We start from the raw sequence: 14855 nt of genomic DNA, 5'->3' as shown, positions 1-14855 counted from the left end.
ACTGGTAGGATAGAAAATTTAAGAATGTATAAGGTATATTAACATAGATAATTGAGTTCATTTTGGTTAGAGAGTTGGGCACCGAACCCTGAGGGTGACAGGCGTCTCTATATGTGATGGGAGGTACCACAAGGTTAAGCCTCAAGTTTGAGATGTGATGGACACTTATTGGTGAACTACACAAGATAACTAGAGGGTCAAGCACTGAGCCTTGAGGGTGATGGCCGCCTTTAGTAGTAAATCCTTAATTTAATGTTTAAGAAGTGGTAAGAGTTATATTCACATTCTTTCTATATCCTCCCATGTCTTATGCATTAAGCATCATAAGATTTGATTTGAATGTGAATGTATATGAATATATAAAATATATATTGCATGAATGTGTGATTTACTAATGCTAGAGTATATATGATATATTATTCACTTAGCGAGGTCTGACTCTCCTCAGTTATTTTTTCAGGTTAGCTCGTTCCTTATGAGACGTGGTGCTACATTTCTTCTTAGTGGCACTTCGTAATTGATTTGAGTATTCATTTGGTCATTGAATTCTAGTCTCCATAGTACAAATTTGATGTAAATTAAAACCTTAGATGTGAGATGGTAAGAAAATATATTTGGTTAATCTTGATGATAAGAAAATTCTTATACTGTGGACTTGCAAATAGTATATTCGAGAAATGTTTATAGTTAAATTGTAGAACGAAATGATAGATTATGGTTGATAATGAGCTGGATACTAATTAATTTAGTGTTAATTAAATTAATTAAGAATTGGGGTCTACTAAACCTTAAAGGTTTAGTTGAATTGTGATGAGAGATGCGAGAATTCGGTTTAGAATGTGTGTCTTTAGGCTTGGTACGGGCACCGACAGCCACGTGCATCTCTTGTCTCCTAGAGCCGATGCGGCTCTAGATTTGGGTCGTAACAATTATGTATAAAAGAAATCGAATGAAATTAAATAACTAGCAAGCAAGTCTTGGATTAACTTCATGCCATCTCATTTCTTTGCTAGTTATATAATAATTCCCTCTTTCTTTATTTCATCGTCCTATGTATTCATTCTCCTCCTCCTTCTTCACTATATACTTCTAAACATAAAAATTAAAAGGAAACAACAATGTCCACATTACTACACGTTAAAGTTTTTAGCATATCAAAATAATGAAATTATAAATAAAAGTTTTATCTTCTAAAGAATTATATAAAAAATAGTATTTATATACATATTTTGGTATCTATTCGTATATATGTGTGTGTATATATATATATATATATATATATATATATATATATATATATATATATAGAGAGAGAGAGAGAGAGATAATTGAACGGGTTGCCGAAGCCCTTCAAAATAAATTACTGATTTTTCTAAACTAACTTATAGAAATAGTGAAACCAGGTCAAATCCCAAAGGAACCAATGTGGATAGTTTTTCAAGGTAAAATGAAAATGGGGGGATTTTGAATGTTTGAATCAAAATTATAAATAAACAGAAAATAATGAAGGCTGAATATTAAAGTAAATAAAAATCAATCTTAACAAATTTCCAATTCAATAGTGCTAATTCCATCCAATTGTAATCATGATTATAGGCTAAAATATCAAATTTTCTATTCAAGTACTTAGTCTACTTATTCGAAAAAGCCGCAACAAGTGTAATTCTCCTAATATAATTGACTCAAACCCAGCATCCAAATCAAAACTTACTATTAGTCAATTGGGCACGATAGCATTCCATATCAACTTAATGATATCATTAAGAATAATGAGAATGACTAAACCAACATTAATTATTCGAGATAGCTACAATTGAATTAACCTTGTCCCTTTATTTTCCTAGAGCCTATCATGCAAGCTATATAATTCGAAAAGGCCACAATCACACACACATGAGCCAGCTCATTGCTACTTGTGTCAATTGTTCATGGTAATTACGGATCACAAACTCAAAGTTTAGTAATAGAAAAATCAATATCAAAGTTAATTCGTCAGTTCAGTCAATATCAAAAATTCATAAATAATAAAAACAAGAAATAAAGAATACTTGAATTAAAGAAGAATTATGTTAAGCACAAAGCCTAACAAAATCACAATTGAAATTTATTCACTCTTGAATGAGAAACTAAAAACTTAGCCACACATGGTGGAGTAAAAATTCACAAGAAAAAAATTATAGGGAATAAAAGAAGAAAAATAATAAATATCAAAGCACTGTCAGCCGTGCTTTACTTGGTAGAACTAGCCTCCTTATATAGGAAGTCAAACCTAAACCCTAATAGGATAATCCTTATAAAAAAGAAATAAACTTTCTATATGATCTTATCCCTATAAGAAAAGATAAGATAAAGGATAATCTAAACAAATTAAAATCCTAAATACATGGAAGTAAGTTCTCTTTATCCAGCACTTCAAAAATAAGGAAAATTATATAAAAGTGGGTCCACCACAAATTTATCTTGAAAAATTCAAAGCTCTCTTCTGCAGGTTCCAGCAGCTCACAGATTGTAAGGCGTGATCACGCCTTATTGACAATGATCTTTTGTACAGATTTTTGCTCTTCCTCCAAAAGACTTGGCTTCTGATAAGTGATGACTTAAAACATGTCTTTAGCCTGAATTCTTCTCAATCCTTGATATTTCATCACCTACGTCAGAATAAACAGAATTTCCACAATTAAGTACATTATTCAATCAAATTGTAAAAGAATTAAACACAATAAGTATAACTATTTATAACCTATCAATAATACGTATATTGTTTCATATATAATACCAAACTCATCAACACCATATCCATTAAAAGCATCACTAAAAGCAAAAATAAAATTTATTATGCAAAAAATTCATCAAACACCTTAGATACATGTTCAAATATTAGTTAAAATAATCTATTTCTCTATATTTCTCAACACTTAGCGTCATATCCATTAAAAGCATCACAAAAAGTATAGAAAAAAAAATTATTCAGAAAATTCAACAAACACCTTAAATACATATTTAAAAATTAATTAAAATTATTTATTTTTTTATATTTTTCAATAATAAAAAGGTAAATCACTATACCTCCTATCAATTTACTAACACCTAACATTCTAAAAAAAAATTAATAATAAATTGAAAGATCCTATATTTTCTTTTACCATTAATCAACAAGTTAAAAACTTATAAATATCTTCTAAGTTAGCACATGCAACAAAGATTGATATAAATATATTAATTAGATGCACTTGATTGTGGAAAAAACTGTAGAAAGAGTGGAAAAGAAATTGAAATTTTGCCTTTTGTGCAAAAGAAAAAATGAAAAAAAAAATAGCTGTATATAGAGTTCTTTTAGTAAAATAGAAAGTGTTAATCCATCTTTATAATGGAGCTCATTAAGTACGTATTGAAGTTTTAAATGACAAAGAAATCTCAAAAATAACTGTCATGCATTAGAAAAGAATGGACAAAATAGAAAAAAGTTGAAGTAGAAGTTAAAAAGAAGTAACCAAAAAAAAATTAGAGTAAAGTCAAAAGAAGTATAAATGATAAGAAAAAGTTAAAAATACTATAAATAAAATATTACATAAGCAAAAAAAGAAAAAAATATATAGTAAAAATGATATTTTTCTTAAAAAAAATACAGTATTTTATATAATTCTTTTCTGTAAAATATAAATGTAATAGATGATGTAAAAATAGGTATTTATATAAAGAAACGGCGTTATCAAATTTTCTGATGTATGAAGGAGGAAGAAAATATTATAGTTACTATTTTGGAAGATGGAGCTATTAATTTGAGAATAAATTTGTAATTTTTATTTTTTTGAAAGCGTAATTTTATTAATTTTTTTTTGTTAGATATAAATTAACTGTAGAAAGGGGTATTTGTGTAAGCATCACTATTTTATATTGGTTGATCCAATTGGGCAAAAGTGCTATATATTCTTGGGCATTGGATTGTGGTTGCTGTTGGGGTTTGAAATTTGTTGGGCCCTCTTCATTCCTTCTTGGAGTACTATTTCATTATTGTTTACCTGTTCTTATATGCCTAATCAAATATAGCAGAGGTTAAACATGGAACCTCGTATGTTAGAGCAAAGACCAAAACCAATTCTGCAGTGTCATGAGAGGGACACAACCTCTTGTTGTTGACTAGCAATGGGGCATCAAACCTGCTTTAGGATTTGTAATGTTTGTCCAAAAACTAGAATGACAAATGGGCTCTGACTATCTTTGTATTGCGAGTGGTACGTTTTTCTGATCCAACTTTGCACACATGCTGGCATTTCACTGATACTGTGTGCTCTCTTCTTTCATGGGTTTATAACCCATCAATCCCTTCTTCTATCCTAATTTTGTCAGTTTGATGTATGGTTGACTTGAAAAATGGATTAGTCTTGAATTTATCACAGGCACTGACTATATGTGCTTAATATTGAGGATATTTAGCTATCCCAAAATAAATAAGCAAAAAAACTCCAAAAACATAATAGTGGAAGCTTGCTTTTATCTTTATTATAGATTTTTATTAGTACCCAAGTGCAATATTTGACAATGCCATTAGATTCTAGGGATATACATACATTTTATGATTTAATTGGATTTTCAATGCAGGATTATACAGATTTTGGGACAATTTCAATTTCATTTCAAGTTCAAGTAATCATAGAAAAGTAACCAAATTTTGTAATTTGCATATCATGATAAGAGATGTTGTACAACTCATACAATATGGCATTGTAGCTTTCACCTTGTGATATATAATTTAAATAAAATTTCAAATTTGAATTTTTTTTCTTCCTGATTTGTAAGTAAAAGAAAACAGTGAGTGAGCCAATTGTGTTTATGTGTATCATTGAAGGTGACTCACTACCTACCAAATACACAAAACTACTTGTCAGTTGCCACTTGCCAACTAAACTCAAAACCAGAAAGACCAACAACACTTTAAATGCAAATTTCCAACCAGGGTCACATTTTGTACCCATGAAATGAAAAATCTCTGTCACTCAGCCTACAAGTACAAGCACGTGCTGTTGAGAGGGGGTGACACGTCACAAGTACGTGAGGTTTTGATCATGTAAAATGGTTTAAAGAGGAGAGCATCAGAAGAATCATGGTATTTTTCTCTGTTGCTGTCTCTTTCTCTCAAAAGAAAATGAAACCAAAACAAAAACATGAACATAGGAGCATGGAAATTTTGTTATATAATATAATCCAATCTCAAATCTGTATACCTCAGCACACCCCCCAACACCCCCCCCCCCCCCCCCCCCCCCCCCCCCCCCCCCGACCCACGACATGACCATCATTTCTTGTTGCCTGCATCGCACGAGCTAGCCAGCTCACCCCCACCTTCACCACTCCCCACTTGCTTCATGTTGCCCTCTCACTCCCCCTATGCCAATGACTTCTTCTTCCCTCTAATACCAATTGTTTTATAATTATATACAGATATATATTCTTAGGTGGATTTTCTCGTAGAGATTAAATAATACATTAAAAAAATATGAAATATATAAAAATTTATTTCTGAATGTATTAGACGGATAGCATAAAAGAGAGATTCTTACATAAATTTAGTATATATATATATATATACTACAACTAATAAGAGAGTGACACGTACATATAAGTAATTTATATTTTAATATTAGATGATTGATACAAATTTATTATTTAATATAATAAATATATGTTAATAATATATCGATTTGATATATAAGTGGGTACATACACCACGTCTAGATAAAAACAGAATATATATTTTAAATCTCTCTAAAATAAAATAGTCAATGACTCAAAAAAAAACAATGAAATATTAGTTTCTTGACCGAATAATAACACAATAAAAATATATATTTAATTTTTATATTAGATACAAAACTAAATTCAAATTTATATTTTTAAATTTGTATCACTTATAAATTAACTTTCGATTTAACCTCCGCAGATAAATTGGCAATTGGCATGGGCCGGGAAAATTATTCCCAAATCCACCTTCTTCTGCTAGAATATACAACAATGCAATGAAACCATGTTAACAAGAGCAGAGTGGCAAAAGAATCTCAATATGTCTGCTGTATGCCAACTCAGACACAGAGAAAGCTCCAGCTCACACCTTTACTACCCCTTCTTCTTGAGTCCTCCCCACTTTTATAACACTTACCTCTTTAGCTTCCATCTGGCACTCAAAAATACATCCATTCACTGTTCTGTCCTCTGTCAAAGCAACTTTCTTGATTTTTATTTGATTTATCTTTCAATATATATATATATATATATATATATATATAGTGTACATTTGCACTACAGCTGGCCACGTTGTACTAGCCAGAGAAATATTAGAGAGAAAGAGAGATTGAAATTGCATCTAGCAATAGGCTCACGTGGAGTTATGCTGTGCTGGTTGGAACCCAAATCTTGTATTTGTGTTAGTGTTTGGGAATGCAATGAGCATTGAAAAACAATGGTGCATCAATCAATCCCATTCTCTCTTCTACTTTTATTATTCTCATTGTTTCTGTGTATGTCCTTGTTGCTCTTCCATTTATGGACCCACAATCTTACTGAATTTCATCTGAAGCAATATCATTTTCTTTTCTTTTCAAGCAAAGTAAAGGTTGTATTGCATTGTCACACCAGAAAGCAAAAGTACATTTTGGTTATTTCTTTTTTATGGAATTAAAGACATGGTTTTTAATAGTTTGTTCAGGATATACTAACCCATTTAATTAATAATTGATCCTAGATTAGACACTTTCTAGTCGTAGGCCGGACTTGAATTTCTTTTTGATTTTTAGCTCAATTTTAGTTTTGTGGGTCAAATATTTTGATTAACTTCAGTCTGTCTTTCAAACTCTATTAACTTTTATTTATAATTTTCCAGGTGGGCAAACTTGTTAGGTAGATTTTAATAAAATAATATTTCTAAACTCATTCAAAAGATAATTAGATCTTTCTAAATTCGAACTCTTAATGGCTATCCAAAATCATGAACAGCAACAGTTGATGATATTAACAAGTTGGCCACTCTCATTTCTGACACATTTTTAGACAATTGTGTGAAAATCAACTAGTAATCTGACCTCAAAACTCTTTAAATATGTGAAAATTCGATTAGTGAAAAGAAGAAAAAAGAACAAAAACTTGTGCTGTCAGTTGGGTTAAATGACGGTCTCTATTTATTAATATCTCCAATTCTCATGAGAGAAAAAAAAAACACATTTACACATCTTTACCTCAAATTACGGGACGAAACATTCATCCTTCTTGCCAACAAAAAAATGCACCGAACATGTTAGCTACTAACATGTTTTGAACCACGACATCAAACTCTCCACGATTGACGCCAAGAATTTTCATACAAATAAGTCCATTAATCACGAATGCAATGACGAAAAGAGAATCATAGAAAAGCAGAAAATGAATTGTACATATTTTTATTTTATTAATTCTCTTATTTATAAACAAAATCAAACATATGATATCATTTATATTGGTGTAATTTTTTACTGATTAAATTATTTATTATTATTAATTATTTATAATTAATAGTTAATTGATATAAATACTGTAACCCGATAAATAATTTTATATAATAATATTTAATTAATATTATTCACAGACGAACATAATATATTAAATTTATTAATATTATAAGAATTTTTTATTTTTTTTAAAAAGGTATGTGTATCTACGTGCATCCAATCAAGTTCGAGGTTGATTAATTGGATTAGATTCGGCATCCACTAAATTAGTCAACATCATCGTCCAGTTCAACGTCAAATAAATATAAAGATCACTCTTTTGCATCACAATTTGCCTTTCAAACCTTCTAATCATCATTTTACAAACGTATTTTTGGTTTGTGACATGGCCCCCACAATTTCAAATGTGAAAGAAAAAATGGTGCCCCCTTCGATCATATGATGCGATCAACAACGCAAATTGGCATTGGGCTTCTTAGACTTTTGTCTTACCACATGTTCTCACTCACAACCAAAATTGCGATATATAATGGACATACCAAAATCAATATTAGTTGATTAACGTCTAATATTTATAATTTATAAACAGATTCATAAATTTAAATGTTTTTAGTTAATATTATTAAAATATTTTTATTCAATTTTAGTTAACAAGTAATATTTTTTTATTTAGAATAAGTATTTTTTCCACTAATACTTTTGTTTATTTGATTTGACCAATTTCAACTTTTTGATTTAAATTTATGAAATATTTTGAAAAATTCAGAATAATTAGGAATATAAAATTTGATTGAAGTTTTTACATACTCAACTATATATAAAAATATTCTTGACAATTATTTATTAAACCGACAACTATAAAAAAATATTATAATTTAAAACAGTTAGAATTAATAATTATTTTTTCGGAACAAAAAATAGTAACACTTTCTTATAAATAATAGATATAGTTTAATATATTAACGTGTTATATTAAAAAAAATATATTTTTTTAAAAAATAAATCACCGCATTTTATAAAAGAAATTTCAATCTCCAATAATAAATATCTACCAAATGCACTTAGAGTATTTTATAGAGTATGTGAGGGTCCACGTGATCCAGCAGAGATGTTGGTAAGCATCCAGGTTTATAGAAACGCACGCACATATACTAAGACCTGAGTGTTATGACTTTGACTCTTTCGTTTATTACAATTTTCTTTTTTGTTTTGTTTTTATATGACAACTCTAATTCTAATACAAAATTAGAAAGGAGCCCATAGAAACCAAAATTTGCTTCTAAAGATTTTTTAATTCTAATTTATTAATTTTTTAACTTCGCCCAAAGTAGTTTTTAGTTCTAATCATGTGATGCTAAGTCATTAATCACTTTCTTTCAACTTGTTAATTGTTTTATTGCTACTTCAGGTTGTATAGGAGTTGAGGTTCCGATTTGTTTGTTTGTCTTTTCTCTATACTTTTATTTTTTTTCTTCTAATCTTAACTTGTTCTATTTGAAGTATTAGTTTTATGGTACGATCTGAATATTTCCTTTTTTCTTTTTTATTTTCCTAATTCATAAAATATTAAATAAACTATATACTATACAGTAAGAATAAACTATTTCCTGACACTATTATATTATAAAAGTGATAAATTTATATTGATAGTATAAGATATTAAATGAAAAAAATTTAAATTTTTTAGATTTTATAATTCTCATAAATAGAAATACAAATTAAATCGATTTTTTTACACAACACGAATGCGAGAATGTGAACCTAAAATAGAGTTTTTAAATATAAATGAATATTTCTATTCAGAATAAAATTTAGATAAATAAAATATAAAATATTTATTATTTAAATTTAGTATATATTTCATATAAATACTAATTCGATAAATAATTAATATATATTTATTAATTTAATAAATAAATAAATATCAATTATTTAATATCAAAATATAAAACATTCATAATATATATAACTGCCCAGCTAAAAATTAGCCACAAACATAGTAACAAAAATTATCAATTTTTATATGCTGGGTATAATTGGTAACGAGAAAATGACCGCACGGCGTAGTTGTAGCTTATTTGTATTGTCTGAAATGATCGGCCGTCCGACTTGGCAATCCTTAGGACTGCATGACGCGTACATTAAATTCTTCACCTTTGTGGTCTCTTCTTCTCTTTTTAACGTACGGTTTTTAGCTTGCCCTTTCCCTTTCTATGTGTTTTAGAGACAATTTCTTCCAAAATTATATTTGTATTATTTTTCTAAGAAAATAAATAATTAATTACTTCATGCTTTTGTATTTTTCTAATATAGATACATTTATTGCCACTCACTAAATATTTTTACATCAATGGTTAAAAACCTTTAACTCGTGATATTCTAACTTTATATAATTTAAAAATTGATAATTTAATCTAATCGTCATATATAATTTAAATTTATAAGCTCTTACAAAAAGATATTATTGTTCTATTCTCATACCACTAAATTATATTAAAAGGGTTAAGAGTGTGTTTGATATTGAAATTGAAAATATTTATCTTTTCAATTTTAATTTTTAAATTTTACAAAAACATATAAAACGATATTTTTTTGTAAAAATATGTTTAAAAAAATAGTTTTATAAAAAAATGTGCAATTTAAGATATTAAATTAAAAAATTGTAAGACCAATTTCAAACACATCGTAATTAATCTGAGGTTAGGTATTGATAAGGAATTCCTAGAGAATATCTAATAGGAGAATTATTTGCCATTTTATTTTAACCTTATTATTATCAAAATTCTTGTTTATAACACAAAGTACCATTCACCATCACATGACTCTTCAATTTGTCCACCTCGTTTCTTGTTATTTGATTAATTCTCTCTATTTGTGCGAAATGCCAATTGCATCCTGACGTCTTCTTGTCCAAGTATTTTACTTTTGCCATGTTATGCAAGATAATTAACTAATAAAAAAAAAAATAAATAAATATCCGTCCAAATTTCGTTAAATTCAAAAAAATTATTTTAAAAATTGGAAAGTGAAATAAAATTATAGAAATGATACAAATCAAAATTTATTATAAATACTGTACACATTTTCATCATTCTAATTATCTTTTTATTTTATTTTACTGGAAGTCCAATTAATATTATTTTAATAATATAATTTTGTAAAGCAGTAGGTTGTTGTATCATTTTTCTAGTATTGTAATTGTTTTCTTTTTTTTTTTCGATAACAGATTAAATAAAAACATCATTTTTTTTACATATTTCTCATCACAGAAGTAGATTGAAACTCAAAACTTACCTATTAACAATACGATGCACATAAATTAAAAAAGAAATAAAAAATAAATGTACAACTATATTTACATGTAATAAAATTTATATTTTTGGAATCAAGAAACTAAAAAGGAAACATAACATACCAAAAATAAAAATAAAAATAAAAATAAAATAAAGGGCCTCTGGACTTTTCAAAGTGAAACGCTTAATTGGCAAGCGTTAATAATAGACTCTCCGATTTACCTTCTATTTTTATTACTATTAATGGTGGTGGCGCGTATGATTACCGCAACAAAATTACAGAACATAGAAAAGGCAATTAAGATTAAGAAGACTGAGAGAGTGTTTGTGTGCATAAATTATGAGATCACGTTAATATATATACATATGTACACACACATACAAGCAAAGTCTATCTGTCAGCCTCTCTGTCTCTCTGTAATTTTTTATTCTCTTCTTCCTCTACCTCCTTATATCACCCTTCCCCATCTTCCCCTCCTTCTCTTGCCCTCTTCTTCTTCTTCTTCTTCTCCTCTTACGTCTGCACCTTAGTTGAGTAGAATTGAGTTCAGGGAGGATTCATTAGGTATAGCTTTTAATATAAAAGAGAGAAAATAACAGTAATGACGATGAGCAACAGTGTTGGGCCATTTGGAGATACGACACTGACGAAAGTGTTTGTTGGGGGATTAGCATGGGAGACACCCAAGGAAGCTATGAGAGAACATTTTGAGAAGTATGGTGAGATTTTGGAGGCTGTTATTATTTCTGATAAACTTACTGGTAGATCCAAAGGCTATGGATTTGTAAGTCTTTTCTTGTTTTTCCTTTTATTCCATTAAATTACTGCTACTTCGAGTGGTTGCTTATTTCGGTTGTTGTTTTGGTTAGGTGACATTTAAGGAACCTGAAGCAGCTAAAAAAGCTTGTGAGGATGCCACCCCTATGATCAATGGCCGCCGTGCTAACTGCAATCTGGCTTCGCTTGGTGCTCGCCGCCCTAGGTCCGCCACTCAAGCTCCTCCACCACAACCACCACCTCCTCCTCCTCCTCAACAAGGTATGTATACGTCATAATTGTATTCATTATAAGTAATTATTTCTTGTTTATTATTTTCCTTTTCTGGGTATGAAAGCAAATCGCATGAAATTCTGCAGATTTTTTTTTTCTTCTTCTCAATTTAAAGTCAACTTTCTTCTTAGTGAAAAATTCAACTAATTCTTCGCTCATTTCGGTCCTTGCTATATTTGTCACATTAAATAAAAAAAAAAAACTCACCTTGATTTTTTTAAAATCTCTTATATTATATAATCACATTAATGTTTTAATTTCATAAATCATGAGATTAATAGTTAATCACGTCATTTATTAGCAACAGCATCATGAGTAAAATAACCTAACGTTATGATTATGATATTAATAATAATAATAATGAAGGATCCAACCATGGACAAAGGCCCTCATCAGCAGCACCAGCAAATCATGTGCAATGGTACTATCCGGCAGGCTCACCCGCATCGCCGTATCATCACCACCACCACCACCAAGCCGTGCCCTTTTATGGGTAAGCAGACCACCTTTTCTTAAATCTTTTTAATAATTTTTTTGGTTGGGTGAATTTATTATGGAAATGATAATATTATACTTCACTTGTGCAGGTATACTCCAACTTACGTTGCTACTGATATCAGTTACAATCATGTAAGAATTCAGTTATTAGTTTTAATAAAGGAAAAAGAAAATGAAGAAATTGTGTGTGCTATTGAGTCCTTGAAACACTTAAAATCATGCTATTTAAGTCCTTTTTTGGCAGACAAAAGGACTTTATAGATTAATCGAGATTAGTTGAAGGGCTCAATAGCATACTTCCATTTGAGGGCACAACAATAGAAGAAGAGTGTCAATCTATGGGTTTTTTGTTTTTGTTTTGCCAACTAAAATTTTGATGAATTGGATCCTACAGAAGCTGAGCTACACAGGAGGGTCCTACATGAACGGGCATTTCTCTCAGGTGTACCCGGGGCAGGCTATTATGGGTGCAAATACATTGATGCCAATGTACCCTCTTTATCATTTCCATCAATCACAGACGATGGGCCTACCTGCCCATATCTTCCCACAAACTACAGCCGGTCCTATCACCACTGTCCCTACCATTATGTCCAAACCTCCATCAATAGCTCCTAGCCCAGGTAACAGTTGCTTATTTTTTTATAATTTTTCTTTTTCAATAATTATATTCTTTGGGTTTAAATTCATAAATACATTTTAACAAAGCTAATATTTACTTATTAAATTTAATTTATTAATTTCTTTATCAATTGACTTTAACTGAAATTTAATATAAAAAAGATTGAGTGCAATATAGTCATTTAAAGCTAGTTTGGTTATGAATTAGTAATTTTTAATATCTAATTTATTGAACAGAAATTAATATTTAATAATTTCAAGAATTACTGTGAGCGGTAACTTTTAATAATTCAAGGGACAAATTTCTTTTACATAGCGATTGAGTTGTACAGAATATGGGTAGGATGAATGTAGAATATTATTACCTTTCTGGAGGTGGCTTTCACATGGTAACATGGCTGTAACACTAACCTTAGTCAATGTAAACAAAGAATCATTGTGTCACGTGACTTTGTGATTGAGTTGTTGGGTCTGTCTGTCTACTGCCAAAGAGCCAACTGGCAACCTTAGAAACCCACGTGCTCTAGAAGACCAAAATGCCCTTTTCGTCAGTGTTGTTAGCTGTCCACTTTGGTCATTCATTGGTCCTCGCTATACATAAGCACAAAAGTATTATAATTAGTATGTTTATGGGTCGGTTTGGTTTTATGTGTTTTGTTCCATTCATTGTCATTGCCATCATCACCCCTTGTATGGTTTTCCTCGGTGTGAATTTACTGCCTGTGTTGGGCAAGCATTTAGCTGTGAATGATGAATTTTGCCACTTCAAATTAGGTTAGATGATCATGACCCATCAATACGCCAACTCTACCCAATCAGAAACATAAATTCAGTAGGATACATTTTTCTTTTGGACAATTCAGTGCAATACTATTAGTATACATGAATATTAACCGAAAATAAATTTAATATAATGTGCCAAAGCTTACTAGCGATACTAGTAGTGATCGCATCGATTGGTCGATGGTTTAATGTTGTCTGAATAAATAAGAATATATAGTGTACTCTTAACAATGATGCTTCTTGTTGGGTTCATGATAATTTATGATAAAAGGGTTCTTGACTTTTTGTTGGGTTGATAGTACATATGGTAGTAACTAAGTAAATTAAAATTGATAAATTTAATAAATGTGAACTGATAATACAGAGACAGTTTGCTTGGCTGTGGAATAGGTACAGCTGGCACAGGTGAAAGCTTTAAAAAGGTTGGCTAAGAGCCCTAAGACCAATAGAAGGGGGAACAAGGAAACTTTAGTTGGCAAATGGGCAAATAACACAGTGAAGAAGAAAAAGGGAGGATGGCAGCTACTGCAGAACAACATTATTTCCTTATCTGTTGTGGCTGTTCTTTCCAATTTATTATCCTAATTAATTTAATTTTATTTAATTTTTTTTAAAAAAATTATTTATTATGATTCTTAGGTGTTTGATAAGATTCTTTCATTCTCTTTATCTCTATCTCTCTCTACCTCTAACATCACAGCTTGAAGCTGTGAACTATTAGGAAAAGAAAAAAGAAAATTTAATGTAACAGAGAAGTCAGTACTCATGTATGTTTGCCCATATCTTATGGGTTGCTTTTTATGGCTTCAACCAACTTTGGTACTAAACAAAGCCTGCTTCTTCAAATAATCACTCTCTCTCCCTCTTCTCTTTCAACCACATGTTTACCTGAAGATAAAAATAGTGCCATTCCAGTATTGTTTTTTCTATTGTGGTAGTGGAAAAAGGAGATTTGAATTTGATAAAATTTGAGCCATTTTGCTCATTATGAACAAATGTTCTTTTTTATATTAGGTTGAGCTACCAATTAAATGCCATATGCAATTTATTGACATTATGTAAATGGAGATGAATAGGAGGTGTTGGAGAGATAGATCATAGATGTTGATGGATGACCTGAATGAAACTGAGGTC

At 29.8% G+C, this 14855-nt stretch overlaps 1 protein-coding gene across 3 annotated transcripts; it reads left to right on the top strand.

Annotated features, from left to right (window-relative positions):
• Positions 1 to 11138: 11138 nt before the first annotated feature.
• On the top strand, positions 11139 to 14390 carry LOC8263372 (probable RNA-binding protein ARP1). 3 transcript variants are annotated; one of them, XM_015722211.3, is made up of 6 exons: positions 11139 to 11553; positions 11639 to 11807; positions 12186 to 12312; positions 12407 to 12449; positions 12712 to 12940; positions 14118 to 14390. In XM_015722211.3, exons 1-6 carry the CDS (start codon positions 11371 to 11373, stop codon positions 14150 to 14152), a joined length of 786 nt encoding a protein of 261 aa, XP_015577697.1. In that variant the 5' UTR covers positions 11139 to 11370; the 3' UTR covers positions 14153 to 14390. The 3 variants fall into 3 exon arrangements, with proteins under 3 accessions (XP_015577697.1, XP_015577696.1, XP_002523906.1); XM_015722210.2 differs by having other exon boundaries at positions 11140 to 11553; positions 14112 to 14390; XM_002523860.3 differs by having other exon boundaries at positions 11141 to 11553; positions 14092 to 14355.
• Positions 14391 to 14855: the final 465 nt, after the last annotated feature.

This window comes from Ricinus communis, chromosome 6, assembly GCF_019578655.1.
Source record: "Ricinus communis isolate WT05 ecotype wild-type chromosome 6, ASM1957865v1, whole genome shotgun sequence".
Lineage (NCBI taxonomy): Eukaryota > Viridiplantae > Streptophyta > Magnoliopsida > Malpighiales > Euphorbiaceae > Ricinus > Ricinus communis.
The sequence above is the reverse complement of the archived record's forward strand: the minus strand, read 5'-3'. Positions and strand labels throughout refer to the sequence as shown.

What these genes read in the sequence shown, in the direction of transcription:
- LOC8263372 (XM_015722210.2), top strand. Translation starts at nt 11,371, where the DNA reads ATGACGATGAGCAACAGTGTTGGGCCATTTGGAGATACGACACTGACG. An exon ending in TCCTCCTCCTCCTCAACAAG is followed by an intron (nt 11,808 to 12,185) that starts GTATGTATACGT and finishes ATAATAATGAAG; the next exon opens with GATCCAACCATGGACAAAGG. An exon ending in CTGATATCAGTTACAATCAT is followed by an intron (nt 12,450 to 12,711) that starts GTAAGAATTCAG and finishes TGGATCCTACAG; the next exon opens with AAGCTGAGCTACACAGGAGG.